Below are 23370 nucleotides of genomic sequence, written 5' to 3'. Positions count from 1 at the left end.
GGCAGATGGAGTTGGGACTTTTCACCATGGAGAAGAAAAGGTTCCAGGGAGACCTTATAATGGCCTTCCAGTACCTGAAGGGGGCCTACAGAAAAGCTGGAGGGGGCATGTGGTGATAGGACAAGGGACAATGGTTTTGAACAAAAGCAGGGTAGAGTTAGATTAGACATTAGAAAGTTCTTTACTATGGGGATGGTGAGACACTGCAATGGCTTGCCCAGAGAAGTTGTGGACACTCCTCCATCAAAGTTTTTAAGATCAGACTGGATGAGGCTTTGAGCAACCTAGTCTCATGGGAGGTGTCCCTGCCTACAGCAAGGGGGGTGGAAGTAGATGATCTTTAACGTCCCTTCCAATTCCAGCCTTTCTACCATATGATGATATTTTGCATAACCCATGAGTGACTTTGTACACATTGAAAAAAAAACCCTGTAAATGGTCCAGAAAGCATAGCTTATGCTTCCCTTTCAAGGCAGATAATATAAATAAGCTGCACCTTTGAAAATGCCTCTCTGAAATTACCTTATTGCATAATATTTGACTATGGATTTTTGGAATGTTTCAAATGTATAGTAGAATTTGAAAATCTACTACATGCAGCAGCAAGTGCTGGCAAGCACAGTGTGAAATAAAAATTCTCCAGTGAGCACCATTTGATTTTTAAGTCATTCACCTTTGTGCCACGTGTTAATCCATCTCTGGGAGAATCACAAGGTTTTGAGCATCCTGCAAACAAATGCCATTTTTAAAAAGGACAGCAAAATTTGACAGGAAAAAAAAAAAAGCAAAACAAGGAAAACAAATTTTTCACAAAGCTGTCACTGCTGTATGTCCTTGACACCAACAATCAGTTGTGAATCTGCTGGATCTTTCTGGCACATAAATTCTGATTTCTTACACTTCTAGAATGTGCTTGTTTCATTTGTGTATAGAGCCTTCCTATGAGATCTGTCTGTATTTTGTGGTCCCAGTATCATTGAAGATAAATATTGCAAGAGCTTCTTGTGGTTTGGATACATATCAGGTATCATTATTGATGATATCTTTCCTGTGATGCGTGCTGCATTTGTAAGGCAGATTTTGTTCTTGCTTCAGATTACCTGGTTTCTGACCAAAATGGGGCACACACTGCATTTAAAAGGAGATATTAAACACTGCCATTGCTGGGTTTTATGTTCCAAACATTTTCTGTAATAGCTTCTCTAAAATGTGTGGCATAAAGAAAGCCTCGAAGCACATTGTGGTAAAATGGTTTTATTGTTGCTCATTTGCACTGACCTACAGAGGTTGTTTTCAGGCTCCTCCTTCCTAAGCCTAACTCTGTATTTGTGCCAAGAAAGCACTTAATCTGTGCCAGATGTTTTGTTTTAACTTGTTGTTAAAGTACATTCCACCAGCAAAAATAAAGGCAATTTTGATTCTATTAGTAAAATCAGGAAAAAAAAAAACCCACCAGTCTCAATCACCTCCCATCCAGGGACCCTGCAAAACATGTATTCAAAGGTCTAATCTTCCACATTACATCAACAGCAAAGAAAGCCTGAATACCCACCTAAAGTCACCTGTGGATGGGAAGAACAGAAATGGAATCACAATGTGAATGGAACTTCTGGTTCACTGGAACTTCGACTCTGCCCTGGTGAGACCACACCTGGATTACTGTGTCCAGCTTTGGGCTCCCCAGTTCATGAGAGACAGGGATTTGCTGGAGAGAGTCCAATGGAGAGCTACATGGATGATTTGGAGACGTGAACATCTCTCCTGTGAAGAAAGACTGAGAGCCCTGGAGCTCTTCAGTCTTGAGAAGGCTGAAAGGGGCTCTTATCAGTGTCTATAAATAGCTGAGGGGTGGGTGTCAAGATGAAGGTGATGGTCTCTTTTTGTGGTGTCCAGTGATAGGACAAGGAACAACAGGGACAAGTGGGAACACAGAAGGTCCCACCTCAACACAAGGAGATACAGTGGTGGAGCACTGGAACAGGCTGCCTAGAAAGGTTGTGGAGTTTCCTTCTCTGGACTTTCAAAACCCATCTCAATGTGTTCCTTTGTGGCCTGCCCTAGGTGATCCTGCTTTGGCAGAAGGGTTAGACTCGATGACCTTTGGAGGTCCTTTCCAACCCCTAACCTTTTATGATTCTGTGCTTCTGATTATGTTAGGGAAAAGACCATGAAATCTGGCTCTTCATAACCATCTATATCTCAGTACTCTAAAGCATTCTCTAAAATTTCCTCAGCATATACATTGAAGGAGGACTTTTATTTTCATTCAATGTTATATATATATTTATCTAAGATTTAGATGAGCTATGGGATGAATAAATCAGGATTCTTATTTTAGACAAGGCAATAATTAATGAAACTTGCCAAAGCAAGAAAATCAGAAAGGCATTCAAGCTCTGGACATAGGACTTGTAATCACGTCTCACCTTAGCAAAACACTGCAATGTTTGGGTAAGGATTCTATCACATAAGACATCGTGGATTCGTTTTGCTTGCTGGTTTTGCATGGGTCACACAGAACATTCATTAATGTTTCCTTTTAGATTCTTACCAGACTAATATCCCTTAGAAAGCCAAGCATTAGCTTGAATTCACAATATCACAGTATCACAGAGGTTGGAAGGGACCTCAAGAGATCATCCCGTCCAACTCCCCTGCCAGAGCAGGGTCACTTAGGGTAGTCTGCACAGATGGGTTTTGAAAGTCTTCAGAGAAGGAGACTCCACAACCCCCTGGGCAGCCTGTTCCAGGGCTCTGTCACCCTCACTGGAAAGAAGTTTCTCCTCATGTTGAGACGAAATCTTCTATGTTCAAGTTTGAACTCATTGTTCCTTGTCCTATCACTGTGAACCACAGAAAAGAGCCTGCCCCCCCCCACTTGACACCCACCCCTCAGATATTTGTAGACATTGATCAGATCCCCTCTCAGTCTTCTGTTCTCCAGACTAAACAGCCCCAGGGCTCTCAGTCTCTCTTCAGAGGGGAGATGCTCAAGTCCCTTAATCATCCTCATGGCTCACTGTTCAATTCTCTCCAGCAGGTCTCTGTCTCTCTTGAACTGGGGAGCCCAAAACTGGACACAATATTTCAGGTGTGGTCTCAGCAGGGCAGAGTAGAGAGGTAGAAGAACTTTCAGCTATATTTTTTTCAACTTGAAGATTTTTTTTTTCTATATGAAATACAGAAACAGTTAGGTAAGCATCCAAAATCCATCAGAGAGAAAATCAGACTATTCCTAGAGCTCCTTCTATCTAAAACATAAAAGCAAAACATATCATATCTGTTGTTAGGAAAAAAAAAAAAAAGAAGTAGTAAAAAGAACATATTTTCATTTTAACTGCAGAATTTATTTGACAAAAGTGTCCTCCCTCACCAAAAATTTAACTGCTCATGACTTTCTCTGTTTAGTCCTCAGGACCAGAGGTGCCCCCTTGACTGGTGAGGATACTGCAGTGGTTGTAAGTTTCAGATTTTCACGTACAAAATTGCGCTGCCGAACTCTGGCTGATCTTTTGTAACTGTTAGTGGAAACAACTTTTGCTGGCCTTGTAGGTGGTATGGTCTCTGGAGGCAGTCCATTGATTTCATACATCCACTGCATTGACTGTGTCTGAAAATAATGAACAGAGGCATTGGGGAAAAAAAAAAAGGAAAAAATTAGAGAAAGAAAATCTGTGAACAAATACCTTGAAAATTGGATGGGAATGTACAAGGCTACATTGATTTCAAAAGATATTTATCATTTTCCATGTAAAGGAGGTAGTGGTATATCAGAGAATAAGAGTTGCAATTCTGGAACACAGAGAAATGAAATCACATTTAACACTTTCAGGGCCAGGCATAACAAAGATGAGGAATTTAGTTTCCTAACTGATCCAAAATTTGGTTTAGTAAACTCCATAGCTCTGTATGTTGTTTAAAGGTGATTATTTTACAGTACAATGTGGAAACCCAAAAGGGAATGATAACAAAATATTGAGATGGTCTTCAGGTCTGTAAGGCCCTGGTGGTGATTAGAGATGTTGTACCCCCTGAACTGTGTGAGAAAAGGATGGCAGTAAAAAATAGCAAAGTGATGAGTCTTTGAAGGCAACTGAGGAGAAGAATACCTATTAAAATAAAGGTAAAGCAGTTGGCTTAGTGGAGATAGGCTACGTGTGGCAGTTTTATGCTGTGCCTAAGAAAATTGTCCACAGATTGAGCAGGTAGAATGTAAATAAGTCATCACTGGATGAAAAAGGGAAAGTAATGATGTCTAAATAATCCCAATGGTGTGATTATTAACATAAATTTAGTTGTGTAAACTAACTAACTCTCTCTGTTTTTGCTTTCTTTGCTCTAGCAGATACCAGCCGGTGCTTCTGCTGGCTTGTTGACCTTGGCTGCGTTCTTTGTTGTGGCTAAGTATTAACAAGCTACTATCTGCTCTTTCTCTTTCTCTTGTCCCATGTACAGGGGGAAAGGGAGGTAAGAGGAGGAAGCTATTGGTAACCCCCTGGTTTTGTCCAGGGGGTGTTTCTTGTGCTGTTTATAAATTGTAAATACCTGTAAATATTGTATATTTTCACAGAATCAATAAGGCTAGAAAATACCTCAATGATCATCGAGTCCAACCTGTCACCCAAGACCACATGGCTACTAAACCATGGCACCAAGTGCCACGTCCAATGTCCTCTTGAACACCTCTAGGGATGATGACTCCACCACCTCCCTGAGCAGCACATTCCAACAGCTAACATTCCATTTCATATTTCTAGATTGTAGTTTTGCTTGTAATACAGCTTCATTTGCTTTCCATGGAGCTAGTCTGGCAATTTTATTTGGGAGGGTAATTTCAACCCACCACACTGTGGGAAAGTGGAACTGTAACATTCACATACCTCTCAATAAACAGACACCAGCTCTGCAGGTCTGGGCCACTTCACCCACTCTGTGGCTAGTGGTCACCTCCTTGCAACTGGTCTATCAGTCTGTATCTTTGCTCATTGTGGTGGGACTGGCTGGACCAGGACCACTATCTTTCTCATAATGTGGTGGTAACCCCACACTACACTATAAATATCTCAGGTTCATACTGTAGGATTTAATTGGAGCTCTGGTATTGCTAATAATGGCATCATCATATGGTGGAATTGTTGTTAAGAAAACAAACTGAGAGGAAAAGACTCCGAGTATGCACAAGAGAATTTCAGCTGCGTGTTGGAACGTCTCGTTTGAAAAATATTTATGTGAATTGGAAATGACACTCCTCATTTGCTTTCTGTTTATAACTGGTCTCTAGGAATGGAGCATATGTTTCTATGTCATGTCTTGTAATGCTTGAGTACTTGATTCTTACTGAGTACCTGATTCTTACTCTTAACTACACATTCCATCTATCCATACTTAAGGAGCATTATTTCTACGCACATGAAGGCTATACTGCTGTCCAGCTTCCATATTTCATTTCTGCCCTGAAGCAGACTTCTGATTGCAAAAAACACACATGTAACTATTGCAGACATTTCTCTCCTTTTGTCTTGCAAACTTTAACTCTTGAAATCACGTCATTATTCCAAGTCTTCAATATTTTCCTGCCTTTCAATATTTTCCTGCCTTTCAATATTTTCCATCCAGGAAAAGTTCCCCTCATGGGTTTCAGTTTTCTGTTCTCCTCTTTGTTAGAAATAAACCCAAACCAAACCAAACAAACAAAAAACTCCAGAAAAACAAACAACAAATATATTACAAAACCCAAAGATTTCAAATGATGTGTCCTGTCCAGCTTTGTACTATGCAAAAGAAAGCCAAAGCATTGCATGCACAGTTTAAGCGTGCACTGCCATCTATTCTTTTGCACGCAGTGGTCGGAAATCCCAGGGTTTATATTTGGGGCTGGTTTGCTTTCAAGGCAAAACTTGTAGGGAAGACTGAGTAAGAAATATGGCATGACCTAGGTCTATTAAAATATATTCATAGAAGTGGAATAGTTTTGTTTTGTTTTTTTAAATACAGAACATTGAACACAGTGGCTATAGATAGCACATATTTATATAGAACACAGTACACACCAGATTCTATGATTTTGCATCCTCAAAGCAGCGGAATCATGTAAGGAAACAAGTGATATTTCAAAATGCTGAAGCTCTGCCTTTCCACATTTGGCACAGCCCTGCAGTCACACAGCTGTGCTGCCTGTAGTTCTACTGCAGGTTTGCTGGTGCTAGACTTTTGCATCATGCTGTGTTAAACTATAGAGACATGGCTTGCAGGATCACCTCTCTCTTCTGCTTCAGGTCAGAAAGATTTATCATTACAACAGTTGTGATTTATGCAATTCATCTGCCATGTAAAACTAACAACCCCTCAGAACAATCACTTGCAGATATAACCATTACACCTAACACCAATGCCACTTTTCACCCAAGGAAATGAAAGGTCAGAAGGGCTGTGTATACCCTCAAATCAATGTGGAAATCAGTGCTACAGACAGCCTTTAAAGCTCATGAGTTTTTCCCTCAAGCATTTAGTTAACAGTCCAGCTTCTGACATGGCTGGTTTGTGGCCCATTTGTTCATTCTAGTTTGAGAGCTCTGCTTCTGCTGTGCTGCTGGGCATGTCAGTATGCCAAGCAGGTTTGGCCTGTGGAAAGGAGCAACACTATCCACACAAATGGTAATGAATTCTCCCATACCCTAAACTCTCTCAATCACCTCCAAAGCACGGTATGTATATTTGTCTAGTTATTGATTGCATTCTGTCAATTAATTACTGTCTAGGTAAAGCACTACAAAAGCCATAGGGAAAAGCAGCCAACCTTCTCCACAACGAACTTTCCCTACAGTTGTCCCTAATTATGGCAACACAAGAAATGAATAAAAATATTTTTGAAGTGACTATTAAGTTTTCTTCTTTTTTATATTTGCCAGCAGAATAAGTTTGAATCAATGATGTTTACCGTTGTTATCTTTCATATGCCCCTTCCTATTGTTCTGATTGTTACCTTGTCATTGCTAAAGTGTATTTAAGGGATACCATTGCAAGAAATTTTGCATTCATGTTGCATCTATTCAAACAGAAGCAGTTTCCAGCCATTAAACTGTAAACACTTTGGCACAGGCTTTGCTCTCTGCTGCATAGTTATTTAGGATTATACTCTTTCACATATAGGCTGCATACATTTACAGCTCTTAAATGTCATCACCACATGACTCTCTAATTCATAGAATCACAGAATGGTTTGGGTTGGGACGTCCAAAGGTCATCTAGTCCAACCCCCTCTCCAGTGAGCAGTGACATCTTCCATTAGATCAGGCTGCTCAGAGACCTGTCGAGCCAGACCTTGAATATCTCCAAGGATGGGGCTTCAACTACCCTTCTGGGCAATCTGTTCCAGTGTTCCACCACTCTCTGGGTAAAGAGCTTTTCACCTAACCTAAATCTACTCTTTCATAATTTCAAACCATTGTCCCTCATCCTATCAATAAGAGCCTTGGTAAACAGTCTCTCTCCAGCGTTCTTGTAGGCCCCCTTCAGGTACTGAAAAGCTGCTATTAGGTCTCCCAGAATTTTCCCTTCTCCAGGCTGAACAACCACAGCTCCTTCAGCCTGTCCTTATATGAGAACTGTTCCAGCCCCCTAATAATTTTTGTGGTCCGCCTCCAGACCCATCTACAGGTCCATGTTTGTCTTGTATTGAGGGCACCAGACCTGGATGCAGTACTCCAGGTGAGGTCTCACCAGAGCAAAGTGGCAGAATCACCTCTCTCGACCTGCTGGCCAGGCTTCTTTTGGTGCAGCCTAGGATGCAATTGGCTTTCTGGGCTGCAAGCACAGAATTGTGATGCTTCTTGTTAGAAAACTGATTTAAGCCAGTATTTTGTAACTGAATATATACTTTCTTTTCTCTGTTAATGTTGAAAGGGTATCACAGTATATCAGAGGTTGGAAGGGACCTCAAGAGATCATCAGGTCCAACCCCCCTGCCAGAGCAGCATCACTTAGGGTAGTCTGCACAGGACATTGATCAGATCCCCTCTCATTCTTCTCCAGACTAAATAGCCCCAGGGATCTCAGTCTCTCTTCATAGAGGAGATGCTCAAGTTCCCTAATCTTCCTAGTGGCTCTCCATTGGATTCTCTCCAGCAGGTCTCTGTCTCTCTTCTTTGTAGTTTTAAAGGAACAGTTTTTAAAACCTCTGCTTTAAAAATTGTCAGCACTGTTTTCACACCGTGTCTTCTGAACGAATGGCTTTACTCAAATAAAATTAGTAAGCCTAAGATCTTCATAGATACGTCACCATGCATGCATAATTTTTTACACTTTCACTATTATTCTGCTAAATCAAAAATCTAATTTAAACTGGATGCTGGATGTTATTCCTGTGTAAAACAGGTAGATTCACTCATCTTTATTCTCAGCTGTATTTAATACTGTGAACTGATCTAGTAACTCCACTGACTATGAAGGTAAAATCCAGAGAAAGCAGGTGACACGGACCAACATCAGTATCTTATGTCCAAAGATAAAGTTGTTATTTAAGGAAAGTAAACCACCCTCCAAAATTAGCTAATTGTTTTATTAACTTCAGTACAAGATTAAATGCTTTACCTTTCTTTAGTACACCAGATGAACAATTTCATTCAAAGAAAATTTAACCTCATGGTTGTATCTATTGTGTGCAAGTCCCACTGACCTCTTCAAGGTCAGACAAGAGATCTGATAGGGCTTTCAGCCTGAGTATCAGGTTACTAAAAAAAATCATTTCTGTTCAGGAAATCCACACATACTGCAGCTTTACTGTCTATTGTGTCAGTAATTGTTTGAAGTGCTGGGCTATGCCACATCTCAACTTCATTTACCATCAGCATCAAACAACTGATGTAGCCTTCTGCATAGCAATGACCTTTTCCTCATTTCTTTTTTTTTGCTATATAAATACTCCAGATTGTTCTATAAAAAAAAAAGTTTGTGTCTTGATTTGGTGAAAAAAAACCTGCCTATTCTGTTGCTATGTAGCCTGCATCAGGCAGGAGGAAATCGTTCTTTTCCTGATGGAAGCTCATTGGGTTCAATGGGAAAATGTTGTGGGCATTATCACATGAACCCTTTAGATAGGACCCATCAAGCTAGGAGATAAAAATTAAAACCTAAAGAGCAATAACAACAACAACAACAAAAACCTCCCTCATTTATCATCTTGAAGTATGGTAATCCATCTATGTATTGTAAATCATGTGCTATCATCCAAGACAGCTGGAGACAGTCACTGTAAAAAAATAATGCATTTTTGTACTGATTTACTGAAAGACAGACACTTGCTTTAGATCAGTGGTTTCTGCAAAAGGGAACACGAGTGTTACCTGAATGGAAAAGTCACTTAACTGTCAATATAACTTGGGTTAGCACTTTGTTTAGCACTAGAACTACCTGGAATTCAGTAATTTTCAAGCTAATCCAGAATTCCGTAATTTTCAGAAAACTGTGGACACCCACAAATGTCTATTTTAGTTGAGCATTTAATTTCCCAGGGCAAAATTATTTGCTTTTCAAATGCTGCTGAGGCTGTAAGAATTTTCTTCAGATAAGGCTGTACAGCCTAACTATAGCAAGTCTTATAATCAATATGAAACCTGCAGCAAGAACAAGTCTACTAAGTTCAGAATCTATGCAAGTGCCTTGAAGCTGCTGCTTTGGATTTCCAGGTCAGTCATGTTTCAGCAAAGGGAAAGACAGATCAGGTTTCAGACATTTCTGGAATGGTAGAGAGGAGAGAGAGACTTCAAAAGGTCATTTCTATATGCTTATGCTAGAATATTTGATTTTCAATTGAATTTTTACTTGCTTAAGAAGTGGGTCAAGATTTTCTAAATGAGAGGAATTCTTTTTTATTATACCAAATTTTGAGCAAGTCTAATACTAGCATTGGTAGTAACACAGTCTGAATAGGAAGGTATTGAATCTACAACATGTGCAACATATCAGAGAAAAATAATAAAAGATAAGTGTGAAAAAGATGAATCTAATATAAACATATTGCATGCATATCCCAGGATCCCTGCAATTAATCTCTAGGCCTAAGTCACACACAATTTAAGGACATAGACCAGATCACAATCTGAACACCCCTGACAGTCTTGAAGGAGGAAGTTCCTCTTGAAATCAATAAGTTCCTCTTATGAAAACCTCAAAATTCCTTATGACTATTCAGCAGAAGTGTGAAGAGAGCAGTAATTTGACTCACCTGGTTGGAGCAATGGTTCCCTTACGAGGAGAGACTGAGGGAGCTGGGGTCCTTTAGCTTGGAGACTAAGGGGTGACCTCATTAATGTTTTTAAAGATGTAAAAGGTGAGTGCCAAGAGGATGGAGCCAGGCTCTGCTCGGTGATGCCCAATGACAGAACAAGGGGAAATGGGTGGAAGCTGAGGCATAGGAAGTTCCATGGAAACAGGAGGAAGAATTTTTTCACTGTGAGGGTGACAGAACACTGGAACAGGCTGCCCAGGGTGGGTGTGGAGACTCCCTCCCTGGAGATATTCAAAGCCTGCCTGGATGTGTTCCATTATGATCTGGTCTAGGTGATCCTGCTCTGGCAGGGGGTTGGACTGGATGATCTTTCGAGATCCCTTCCAGCCCCTAACATTCTGCGATTCATCTGCAAAGCAAAATGTTTCTGAAGAATATTTTGACAAATTAAGAACTTAGATGCATGCCACCATTTTTTACTAAATATCATGAGTTATTCAAGTAAGATATTTAACCCTCTGATATCTAAGTAATGTTCATGAAGTAATTTGCTAAGCAATTACTTTATTTATATAAAAGTACCTTACTTTATTTATAGAAAAGTATATTTTCTGGTATTTAACCCATTCTTACAGATGTCCCCTGATTCACAGGATTCATTTGCAGAACACAGATCATCCATGTGTATTCACTGTAGGCTGGACATGCTACTGAGTTACACACTGATTAGTTGACACAGAAATCTACACCAGAAGGGCACTAAAGGTTGGGAGTATCAGGAATTTTAAGGTAAGTGATATTCTAATTATCATTCAAACAATGCCAACTCAGGAAAGTCCAACAAAATGTACAAGACTTCCAAATAAGTTAAAACACAGGAAATTACAGATAAAGCATCCAATATTCCCTGATGCTTTTTTTATACTGCAGTGGTGACAAGCAAAAATGACTGATTATGATCAGTGCACACACAGTGAAACTAATCCAAAGCTTTACACAAACAGTGGAAGGGAAGAACAAAGGCAACAAGAATCAAGACAACAATGATTTAATAAGCGAAGCAAAGAGGACTGCAAAGGCAATCACTCACCACCTCTTACAAGCAGACCAATGCCAGAGAGGCTCTGAGCAATTTCTAATGAAGAAGATGGTTAACAATAATTTTCTTAGATTAGAGACTTCTGCTGTTCAGCTATTAAATGTTTCACAGGAGAGGTAAAGCAATCAATATCAGCCACTCCTTCAGGCCTGACAATGGTCTGAATAGCCTCCTACAGCACTGATTCCCATATTGTTACCATCTTCTGGCATTATGAAAATTACAGTCTCAAGAAGCAGAGCAACCTTTCCTCATGCTCTTGAATAAAAGATTTTGAGTATTGATTTTGCACTCAAAAGCCAGTGTTACCAATTATTAGGAGATGCTATATTCAATGCCTGTAATGAGCTTTCTGGATCTCTGCTCTTAATCATAAACCCCAGGTCAACGTCAACACTGGAATAAACTCCCAAGGGAGGTCCCCAGCACTGGACAGTTTCAAGGCCCAGCTTGATGAGTGCTGGTCCATCTCATTTAAATTATATTCTTACCCTGAAAGGTTGGACTAGATGATCCTTGAGGTCCCCTCCAACCTGATATTCTATGAATCTATAAAACAACCAGAGCTGAGGGACACACAGGTGATCTCATACTATAAGATGGCTCTATTTTAATTATCCTGTTAACTTTGCTACATTTTTGTTCTTGCTTGTTCTGTTTAAGAGACACAATTTAGAATAATGTTAAACTGTGGCAACTAACAAATCTCCCAAGAACAATGCAGAACTTATTTTCACTGAGCTACTGAATATGTAAAAATACCATTCACTGTTAAGATGTGCAAGTTTGCACAGACAAGCTTAGAGAAGCCACATCTGAGTACTGTGGCTTGCATGCTGCATCATTTATTTCCAGAGCAGCATGACAAATGGTTTTGATATGCTATCTTCCATAGGCTAAGTTAGTGATTATTCAGTAATAAAGGTGCACAAGTCTGGCTTCTGCAGGGCTTGATAATGTTACCTGCAATCTGGTTGACTCTGACATCTATTTTATCATTTAAGGCTTATTCTGTGTGCATTCTGCTTTAGAATATCTCTGAAGTCTCACCCATGAATTGCAAACCAATTGCTCAGGTCTCCAGCTGAATTCAGCACAGTGCAAGCAAATTAACTGTAAGCTAACTTGAATACACTCTTTTTCAAGGATTTGCAAGACCCCTGGCTGCTCCACCTCATGCCTGACCCAGGAAGCCTTTTCAGAGCATCTTTCTGCCTTAGATGCATTTTGCAGTCCCTAAGCTCTGTTGGTTTTCTCTTCAGCTTTATGACCATATCACAGCCTAGCTCTGAGATATTGCTGTGTCTGAGAAAGTCCTTTATTTTTCCCTTGTAGTTCTTTATAGCTTATTTAAGAAGCATGCTCTCTTCATTAATTTATTATTAGTGGAAATACCTTTTTTTTTTCTTTTTTTTCCCTTCCGTGAAAACTGCTATTTTGAAGGCTATTGTAACTGTGGAAGTTTGATTAAGGAATAATATCCTTTTAAAAATGCTCTTCAGGCATCATGTCACTGTTTCTTACTTGTAGCTTGACTAGATTACAATGTTCTTTTTCACAGCATGATTATTTTATTTACTAGCTTTTTATTCTATTTAATTCTTTGATCAACATATTTTTTTAAGTAATTTTCCATGTCACTTTTGCAGCATTAAGATTCCTAACAGCTATCCAAATAATTGTCTCACTTCAGTTGTTTTGGTGTGTAGTTGACTGAGAACAGAAGTTTTGATGATTGTTAAAGAACATTTAATTGCTTTAGTAAACTAATTAAGGTTTCTTGCCATCAATAAATTCTACTGTAAGTATTCATGAATATTGAAGTCTTAAAGAATTTGGGATTCTCATCAGGGCAATTAAGCAAAGAAATTTGCATGTACAATACTTTGATTTAATGCTTACAACAAGTAAGAACAAGGTGACTACGGGATCTTTCTCCATAATCCTAACATCACATTTTACTTTACAACACAATTGTAATGACCAACATAAACCAGAGAATTTAGACTGTCACCCCTGCTAATTCACATCCTCATCATCACTGCTCATTGAAACACACAAAAATAACAATTCTGCCACTCATTCATAGAATTTAATAACAAAAATACATTAGTGTTTGGACTATGAGCTTACCCTCAGAAATGCAAAGGAAATTTTACAGAATGAGTGCTGTAAAATTTTGTTACAGCACCAGAGGAGAAGCAACACTGTAAAAGAAACTTCCTGTTTCTAAAAATAGTCCACAGCCTCAGCCTATATATTGGCTAGAAAGGTGTAAGAGAAGTTCTTCAGTGTTAGGTCCAACATTAATTATGTTTCACCACCTCCATTATTATTCCCCAGATAAGAGTGATTTAATGCTGCTTTTGCTATCTGACTACATCTGTCTCCCTCAAGTCGCTAATGAAAATTATTTCAGCTATCAGAAAAGGCAGAAATGAGTATCTGGTTCCTCAACATGTCATCAAGTCTTATTTCAGGCCAATGCTGAAAATGCAGCAGCAGAATTACAGTCAGAGATGCTCTGACTTACATTAGAACTACAGTAGTGAAAGCCTGCATGGAGAGGAAAGAGCGAAGTCCAATGTACACAAAAGGACTATTCAATAAGAGCAAAGAAAGCACAAGCCTCACCAAAACTTTACAGAAACAATACTTCAATTAGAGTAAGAATGCTAGAAATATCAAAAACATACCATGATGGTGTAGTATTGGTCCAAATTGTGCTTATGGACACTAAGAGACCTCAATCTATTTTTTAACATATAGGTATAGGAGAACATGTGATCTGATATGTGTATCTAATATGTATGAGTGAATTCCTACACCCACACACAGTACCAAATGTGGAGATGTAAAGAGGCATCTGCCTAGACCAAAACCAGAGATCAAGGTGTGAGTAGATGTAGGTTAAAAATACAGTTACTCATAGCCTATCTGCACTTGAAATTCCTAAAGGGAAATTTTGGTCTACTGAGTTTTTAGAAACCTAATAATAACCTTTGACAGAATCACAGAACAGTAAGTGTTGGAAAGGACCTCCATAAACCACCTAGTCCAATCCTCCTGCTAAAGCAAGTTCACTTACCTCAGGTTGCACAGGAATACATCCAAGTGGGTTTTGGAAGTCTCCAGAGAAGGAGACTCCACAACCTCTCTAGGAAGCCTGTTTCAGGGCTTCGTCACCCTCAAAGTAAAGTTCAAGTGAAACCTCCCGTGTTCTAGTCTGTACCCATTGTCCCTTGTGCTATCATTGAGCACCACTGAAAAGAGCCCAGACCATCATGTTTATTTCATTTCAGACACATTTATCATGATAAATCTCTTTGCTAGTGGTGGAACCTGAGCCAAAGCCAGACATGGTTACTCCATTTACTGGTGTCATGCCTAAAAGCAGAAGTTCAGTCTGAGAACTATGTTAGCAGTTTCTGAGCTCTGTAGGTGTGTCATATCACATTATGTAAACACAGAAAAACACAGAATAAATCAAGTAATTTTCTTTTTCAAATGGAAGAGTGCTAAGGATTACCTGCTGTTTAGGTAAAAAGATTAAATTAATCAAGTCTCTAATGCTGTTAAAGAAAGCAAGTAGGAGGGATTAGAGCGCTTCCTTGGTTTTCCAGGATTTGCATTTCTTATTCACAGAATCACAGAATCACAGAATTTGGTTGGAAGAGATCTAAAAGATCATCCAGTCCAACCCTCAACCCAGCACTGAAGGGTCAACACTAAACCATGTCCCCAGGCACCAGGTCCAGGTGTTGCTTAAACATTTCCAGCGGTGGTGACTCCACTGCTGCCCTGGGCAGACCATTCCAATGTTTGATAACCCTTTCAGCCTCAACCTTCCCTGGTGCAGCTTGTAACCATTTCCTCTAGCCCTCTTGCTTGACACCAAGGAGAAGGGGCTGGCACCCTCCTCCCTGCAACCTCCCTCAGCCTCCTCTTCTCCAGACTGAACAGCCCCAGCTCCCTCAGATGCTCCTCATAGGCCACATGCTCCAGGCCCTTCACAAGCCTCATTTCCCTCCTTTGGACATGCTCCAGCACCACGATGTCCTTCCTGTAGTGAGGGGCCCAGAACTGAAAACAATACTTGAGGTGTGGCCTCACCAGTGCAGAGCACAGGGGGATGACCACCTCCCAGTTCCTGTTCATTGTTGTACAAGTTGTCATTCAGAGAGATAAAGCACTGCAGGCATTTGCCATGCATCTTTTTATCAAGTTTGTTTTGACCACTTATTTTTTAAATCAATATTGCTGTTTCACTCCTAATGTAGCAGCCTGAAAACATTGTTAGCATGCAGTGAATAGATTTAATGTGCAAACCACAATTTGTAGAGAGTGTGGGGTGTTTGCTGCTGGTTTATGTTTTTGACAAACAGTTTCCTTGTAAAGAATGTCTTAAAAATTAATTCCTGCAGTAATAAGAACATTTCAGCTATTGAAGGAATAAATGTCTTCAAATATTTCCTAATTTTCAAACTTAAAGAAGCTCCTTGGCTACAAATTCTTTTTGTTTCATTGAAAGCTTTTGAAAAAGTTATTCACAGCCTGGATCATGTTGGAATGGACCCTCAAATGTCATCTTGTCCAACCCCCCCGCAGTGAGCAGGGACGGGCTGCCCTTCCTGGCTTTGTGTTCTGAAATACTGCCTTCTGCAATTTAGCTTCTAGTGCCTTTGGTCTTAGGTAGTTTAATACAAGTAAAAATAATAACCTAGGCTTCACATATTCAATTACTTCTATATTCTTCACAGGTTCTTAAGATGATTATTTTGATTTTCTCTGAAGTCATTCTGTCACGCTAACCATGGAGTTGGGCCAAATGTACCAAGATAAGTATCTGTCTCTTTTGATAATGACAAAGGGGTAAGATAGAAATTAAATTATAATGTATTTTTCCAGCTTTTCCTGAGTTAACTTCCAAATTTAGTTTAATTCTTGTACAATCTTCTTTAATTGCATGAATATTAGTAATATAACCACAGGGCATGCATCTGTGTGGTTCAAAAATGCCTTTTTTTTTTTTTTTGTATAGTATTCTTTTTTCCCTTCCACTCCTGAAGATGTGTTTGTGTACTGCATTCAGAAAGGCTTACCTCAATTATTAGTGTTGCTCTATGCTTCTTGCCATACATCCTTGGTTTGAATCCCACTGTTATATGGGTTCCCACAGTGCCTGCTGGAAGAAGTTCTCCTGTTTGTGGCAGCACATGGAACTCAGGATCGCTTCCTGCCAGGAAGTGTGCAGTGAATGCCTCTGGGTACCTATGGAAAAGCACAGGAGGCTGTTGTGCCTTTTATGGTATCTTAATGCAATTGATCTACAATCTAACACCCAGGTCACTGTGTGGATCTTGGCAGCACATGGAATGTGTATAGAATCATAGAATGCACTGGATTGTAAGGGATCTCTGGAGGTCATCCAGTCCAAGCCCCTGGACTGTGCAGGGGCACCTTCAACTAGATCAGGTTGCTCAGAGCCTCATCAGCCCTGACCTTGAATGTCTCTAGGGATGGGGCTTCCACCACCTCCCTGGGCAACCTGTTTCAGTGTTCCACCACCCTCATACTAAAGAACTTCTTCCTAAGATCTAAGCTAGATCTACCCTTCTCTAGTTTAAAACCTTTCCCTCTTGACCTATCTTCACATGCCTTTATAATTAGTCCTTCTCCATCTTTCCTGTAGGCTCCAAGCTGAACAACCCCAAATCTTCACAGGAGAGGTGCTCAACCCTTCTGATGATCTTTGTGGCCCTCCACAGGACCCTCTCCATCAGGTCTATATTGAGGGTCCTAGAGGTGAACACAGTACTGGGGTCTCATTAGAACCTCTCTTGACCTGCTGGCCACACTTCATTTGATGCAACCCAGGATGCAATTTGCCCTCTGGGCTGCAAGTGCTCACTGTTGCCTCATGTCCAGCTTTTCATCCACTGCTGCCCCCCAAGTCCTCTTCTGCAGGGCTGCTCTCTATCACATCATCCTCCAGCCTGTATTGATAATGGGGATTGTCCTGACCCAGGTGCAGGACCTTGTACTTGGCCTTGTTGAACCTCATGGGGTTCACCTGGGTTCATTTCTCTAGCTTGTCCAGGTTCCTAAAATAAATTTCACATCAGAGTGAAAATCCACTTTTCCTGTTAAAAATCCCTCCCTTTTCCAACCTCTAACCACATAAAACCGACAAGCTGCCCATTTTATTAAGTTTTATGACTAGAACTGAATTTGCAATGAAGAAGAAGAAAGAAGAAGAAGAAGGAAGAAGAAGGAAGAAGAAGGAAGAAGAAGGAAGAAGAAGGAAGAAGAAGGAAGAAGAAGGAAGAAGAAGAAAGAAGAAGAAAGAAGAAGAAAGAAGAAGAAAGAAGAAGAAAGAAGAAGAAAGAAGAAGAAAGAAGAAGAAGAAAACACCTGATAAAGACAATGGTTGAGGACTACAAAACAATCTTAGGTCAATCACAAACTGAAGCCTGCCATCACAGTTCCTCCTTCCTCAGCATGAAAAGAACACACATTTTTGTATGTTCCAGTCGTGCATTCTCCCTCTAGTCTTTCTATCTGCTGCTGAGGACAACATTATGTCACTATCTGTACAGAAGGAGAACAAAAGAAATTCAAACTACAATTACTGTGGCATGGTCGAAAAATAATCCATGACAGCAGGGTAAGTATCGTGCATGCTTAGAGGAAACACATTCCCAGTTGATAAAACCTGAATAAAAAGCTAAGAGCATCTCAAATAAAAGCTGTTAAAATCTGATTATTCACGGATTGCCACCCTAGAAATATCACTGCTTTTCAAAGAAAGTACTCACAAAGAGGTGAAATTTAATACTTTATGACAATTCATATCTCTGTGGAAATGTCCCACATTTCCTGGGCAAGTGCTGTTCTCTGCTCTGTGACTTCTTGTTTAAAAATAGCTCTCCTTTGGAGTATGTTCTCACTAAAGGTTTTCCTAAATTCAGAATGTTTTCATGAGCAAAGGCCACGGTGTAACTTTGTAGAAACAAATAGTATGAGTGCAGAAAATAAAAACAAAAACCCAACCCAAACTGAACAAAAAACCACACCCAAAAAAACCCAAAACAAACCAACCCCAAAGCAAACCAAAAAAAAAAAAAAAAAAAAAAAAGCAACCTGATATTGAGCAGAGTCATTGGACTGCTAAATGCCATCAGTGCATTAGCAAGCAGGTTTAGCCCAGTTTTTCCCTGAGGTGACAAGAAGGTAGGCAAAACTACTGAATGCTTGAAACTACATTTCAAGTCTTATGACATCAAACTTATGCTGACAGTCTCTTTTCATGGTGTCTAAGCTGTGCAGCTGAGTTTATAGCCCTGGGCCATAAGCACTAATCCTGCTATATCCTGAGTTGCCATCTGTGTGCCATCTAAGTGTTGAATTTTTACATCTGCATTTCCCACAAGGACTGCTCAGCTGTGAATGCCTAGAGCATGCTTACTACACACAAAGAGCAGGCACAGGATGAAAATGAAGTGATGCCTCTTAGAGTAGCAGAGTAGAGAACTGATCAAAATTGTCTGAGATCAATATGCAAACCCCGTGCCTGGAAATAGAGTCCTGAACACAGGTCTTCATTTCCAACATCACTGCCCTATACACTAGACTTAGGAACGTTTTAAAACAACACTGCATCTCCCATGTTCAGTCTGTTTTCAAGCAAGCACTGAATAAGCACTCTGTAAGGTGCTGAAAACTGTGACTTAGACTGCAGACAAAATGATGAAACGCTAAGGGAAATGGAACAGGATGCACACAGAAAAGACACAAGAAAATAAGGAATTTATTCCTGTAGAAATTGGTTCTTAGCAGGGTGTGATGCAACAGTACAGTTTTTTTTCCAAAGACTGTAAATGACACCTCAAAACAGTTAGTCAGGAAACACAGAGGAGAAGAAGCCATAGTTTTAGTCCTGACAAGGAGACCAAACAGTTTAAAATTAAACTGTTGCAAAACTGATCTATAATTGTGCACACAAGATAATTGCCAAGTCAGATGAAAGATCTTATTGCATCAATCTTGTCAGATAGTCATTTTCATAAAGAAAAATGGAGAAAATCTAATGAAAAAGCTTTTAAAAAAATCTGCTTCTTCACAGCATCAGCGCAAGGTACTACAGACAGCTCTATTTTTTTCCTGTGTTGAATTTTATATATATATATATATATATATAAAAGAACACACATGCAGACTTACATGAAAATACACAGTCAGACCTAAATCTTCCTCTTTCCCTTCCCTTCCCCTCCCCTCTGCAAAGCCTGGCAGTTTTAAACAAAAAAATCAAGTCAGTTACTGGACTCAAAATGTTCTGCAGAGTGGAAGCTAAATCCAAATAAGGAAAACAGAAAATCTGGCAAATTAAATTGTACAGCCATAATATGATAAACCAGCAGGGACTCTAATGAAGCTAACAGTGCAACAGCTAGCAATTAAAAACTTATGCACACACAATCATAGAATTATAGAACAGCTTAGGTTGGAAGGGACCTCACAGATCATCAACTTCAATCCTCCTGCCATGGGCAGGGAAACCTCTCAACTAAACTTCATTGCCCAAGGCCTCATACAATCTGGCCTTAAACACCTCCAAGGAGGCAGCACCTCCCTGGGCAGCCTGTTCCAGAGTCCCACCACCCTCATATTGAAGAATTTCTTCCTAAGATTCAGTCTAAACCTACTCTCCCCTAGCTTGAAACCAGTCCCCATAATCCTGTCACTAGACACCCTTATGAAAAGCCTCTCTCCAGCCTTCCTGTAGGCTCCCTTCAGGCATTAGAAAGCAGCTATAAGGTCCCCTTGGACCTCTTTTTTAGGCTGAACAACTCCAGCTCCCTCAGTCTATCCTCATAGCAGAGGTGCTCATCCTTGTGGCCCTCCTCTGGATTTGCTCCAAAAATTCTGTGTTCTTCTTATGATGGGGACACCAGAACTGGACACAGTATTCGAGGTGGGGTCTCACAAGAGCAGAGTATCACCTCTCTTGCCCTGCTGGTCATACTCCTCTTGATGCAGACCAGGATATGACTTGCCTTCTGGGCTGCATGAGCACACTGCTGGCTCATGTTAAGCTTCTCATCAATCAATACAGCCAAGCCTTTTTCTTCAGGGCTACTCTCAACCCACTCTGCTCCCAGCCTGTATTTGTGCCTGAGGTTGGCCCGACCCAGATGCAGGAACTTGCACTTTGACTCATTGAACCTCATGCAGTTGTCACTGGCTCACTTCTCAAGCCTCAAGACCCTTCTGGACGGCATCCCTTCCCTCTAGTGAGTCCACTGCACACACAGCTTGGTGTCATCAGCAAACTTGCTGAGGATGGACTCAATTCCACTTTCCATGCCGCTGGCAAAGAGGCTAAAGAAGACTGGACCCAGGACAGACCCAAGAACCTTTCACAGTGCCTGTAGTGCTGATAAATCAGGGATTTTTGTTTCAAAAATATACCTAAAGATGGTTTCTCAAGAAAAAAAAAAAAACAAGCAGGGTTTTCAGTGGTGTTCAGATAGTTGAGATGATCTCAGACCCTGGCTAGCTCATGAGCATAAAAAAATAATTCTCATTCTCATCTTCTATAGTACAGGGATAGCTGGAGATGCAATTCCCAGCACAGCACCTGAATTTCAGATGTTATTGTTTTCAGTGTCTGTAGATTTATTGCATAATTACAAATCAACAATTATGTGGTTTGAAATTATTACAAATTAATTCCTCCTTTTTGATTACTGCTTTAGGTAAAACTATGGAGTCAGTGTTTACCTTGTCACTTCTAAGCCATGAAGGACAGTGGTAAGACAATCTAAATGCTTTCACAAAGGCTTCTGTTTAATGCAGGGGTAGTGGACACTAACGTACTTGATAAAGTTTAATGATGTGTAGAGCTTTGAAGACACATATGAATCAAGCACAAATTAATTAGTAAAGACAAGGGCAAAGGCCATGTAAACCAGAGAAAGCAAAGTTGTCTTCCCACCTGCATGCTCCATAACCCCTGTCATAATGGTCTGATATCACTATCAGACAATGTGAACCCTTCACTTACTCAAATAATGAACAAGAGTAAATATTCATTTGAATTTAAATAATAGTTGTACTATGAAATCATGCCAGTCAGGTAGAATGGAAATTTACAATTACTCCTTTCATTTCATTCTAAAATAGCAGTCTGTGCTCATCAGTGTTCTCATTAGATAATTTTCAAATTAGTAAACTAAAAAAGAATAACACTTTATGACTTCAATTAAGGAGAACCTTAGAATTTATATTCCCATGAAGGTCTTGCTGCAGAAGTTATAATAACCCAGCAAATCCAAAAATATAATCCTTTATTAAATTAAGGCTCAAAATACCCTAACCGTTTACCCCTCTCTTCTTCAAACTAGTGAAGCAGTAAATTATTCTTGAGAAATTTATTTCTTTGCCAAATTCAGCACTTTGCAAAGCATCCACAAAACCCAATGCATTGTGCTTTAGATCAGTGTGGGTGGTGGGTTTTCTTACTATTAAAAAAAAAAAGAATAACAAAATGTCTTAATCTGTAAAGCACATAATTAAGCAAATAAGGGATATGGTCTGAAAATATTGCAATATGCTTCCAAATATAGTTAATCATAAGCCAATTAATTCATGTAATTTGTAGTTAACACCTGTTGAATAACACAAGAAATTTCAGTTATTGGTAACAAAGATCTTTAAACTTATTAATGCTAAGCAGCTGTCAAATTTCATAAAATGATTAGTGATAGTTGGTATGATCTGGATCATTTCCACTAAAAAAAAAAATACAATTAAAAAAATTTAAAAACCTCAATTTTTAATCAAAATTGGTTATGTTTCATACCAAAACCAACTCTGTTTTAATTGATCACTCTAATTTGTCAACTCTGGACATCAGAAAAGGCTCATCTCCAGTTATCACTCTATAGCTTTGGGAAGACTGCTTCAGAATTAAAGGAGCTTTGGGAAGACTACTTCAGAATTACAGGACTTTCCAAAACTGTGAAGAAGGTTTGCATGACAAATGATTGTCAGGGAATGCTTTACTAACTATAACATCACTTCTGTTGTGTACATGTCGTAAAACCAAAGCAGGAGCTAGGGGTTTTAATAACACCACAAAATGTGAAGATTTCTGTCTCATTCCTGTTCTACCCAGGGGTACTATATTTGTAAAGTGGTCAGCTGACTTTTCCTGTGAAAAGCACTCCAGGTGACATGGTTAGATGCAGCCTCTGGCTAAATGTGTGACATGTCAGGTGTTGTATTAGGAAAGATGGTCATAACTATTTGGAAGCCCTGCCTCATGTGTATCATTATTGATATTTTTCAACTAGTCTTCATTCAGACTCCAAGAAATGAATCTCAGTTAATCACAGAATCACAAAACATTACAGGTTGGAAGGGACATTCAGAGATCATGGAGTCCAACCCCCCTCCCAAATCAGGATCCTTTAGGGTAGTCTGCACAGGAATGGATCCAGGCAGGTTTTGAGTATCTCCAGAGGAGACTCCACAACCTCCCCTGGGCAGCCTGTTCCAGTGCTCCATCACCCTCACAGTGAAAAGATTTTTCTTTGTAGCTGCTAGTGTGTGGTAGATGCTAAAGTGAAGCATTCTTATTACCTCTGCAGAGTAACAGCAGAATTTTGCAGAAGTAGTAACAAAGAGATTGGTGTAGGAATGCAGACCTGTAACATGCACAACAATGTCTGAAGAGAGGGTGAAGGAGAGGGGTGCGTGTGCCAAGAACTTAATGAAAGCATTTTCATGCAGCATACCTAATTCTGGCTCATGGTAATTCTAATGAAATGCATCAGTCATGACAATAAAATAGAAATATTTCTCCATGTGGAAACCATTAACTTTTGTTTTGTTTTGTTTTTTCCTCCACAATTAGGGAGGATACAGAAAAACAATGGGCTGCTCACTATTCTTCGGACAGCACTAAAATTAATCTTGTGTAATCAAGCAATGTTTTTAATGCAACACCTACACACGAGGAAATGTGCATAGATGAGAT

The 23370-nt window shown here is 39.8% G+C and overlaps 1 protein-coding gene across 1 annotated transcript in view; it reads right to left on the bottom strand.

Annotated features, from left to right (window-relative positions):
- Positions 1–3388: 3388 nt before the first annotated feature.
- CFAP47 (cilia and flagella associated protein 47) overlaps positions 3389–23370 on the bottom strand; it is a 286222-nt gene continuing 266240 nt past the window's right edge. The window contains 2 exon segments of the mRNA XM_054395813.1: positions 3389–3610; positions 16427–16595. Coding sequence (XP_054251788.1) covers positions 3389–3610; positions 16427–16595 — 391 coding nt within the window.

This window comes from Indicator indicator, chromosome 1 (genome assembly GCF_027791375.1).
Source record: "Indicator indicator isolate 239-I01 chromosome 1, UM_Iind_1.1, whole genome shotgun sequence".
Taxonomy (NCBI): Eukaryota; Metazoa; Chordata; class Aves; order Piciformes; family Indicatoridae; genus Indicator; species Indicator indicator.
This window is presented reverse-complemented; position numbering and strand designations above follow the sequence as displayed.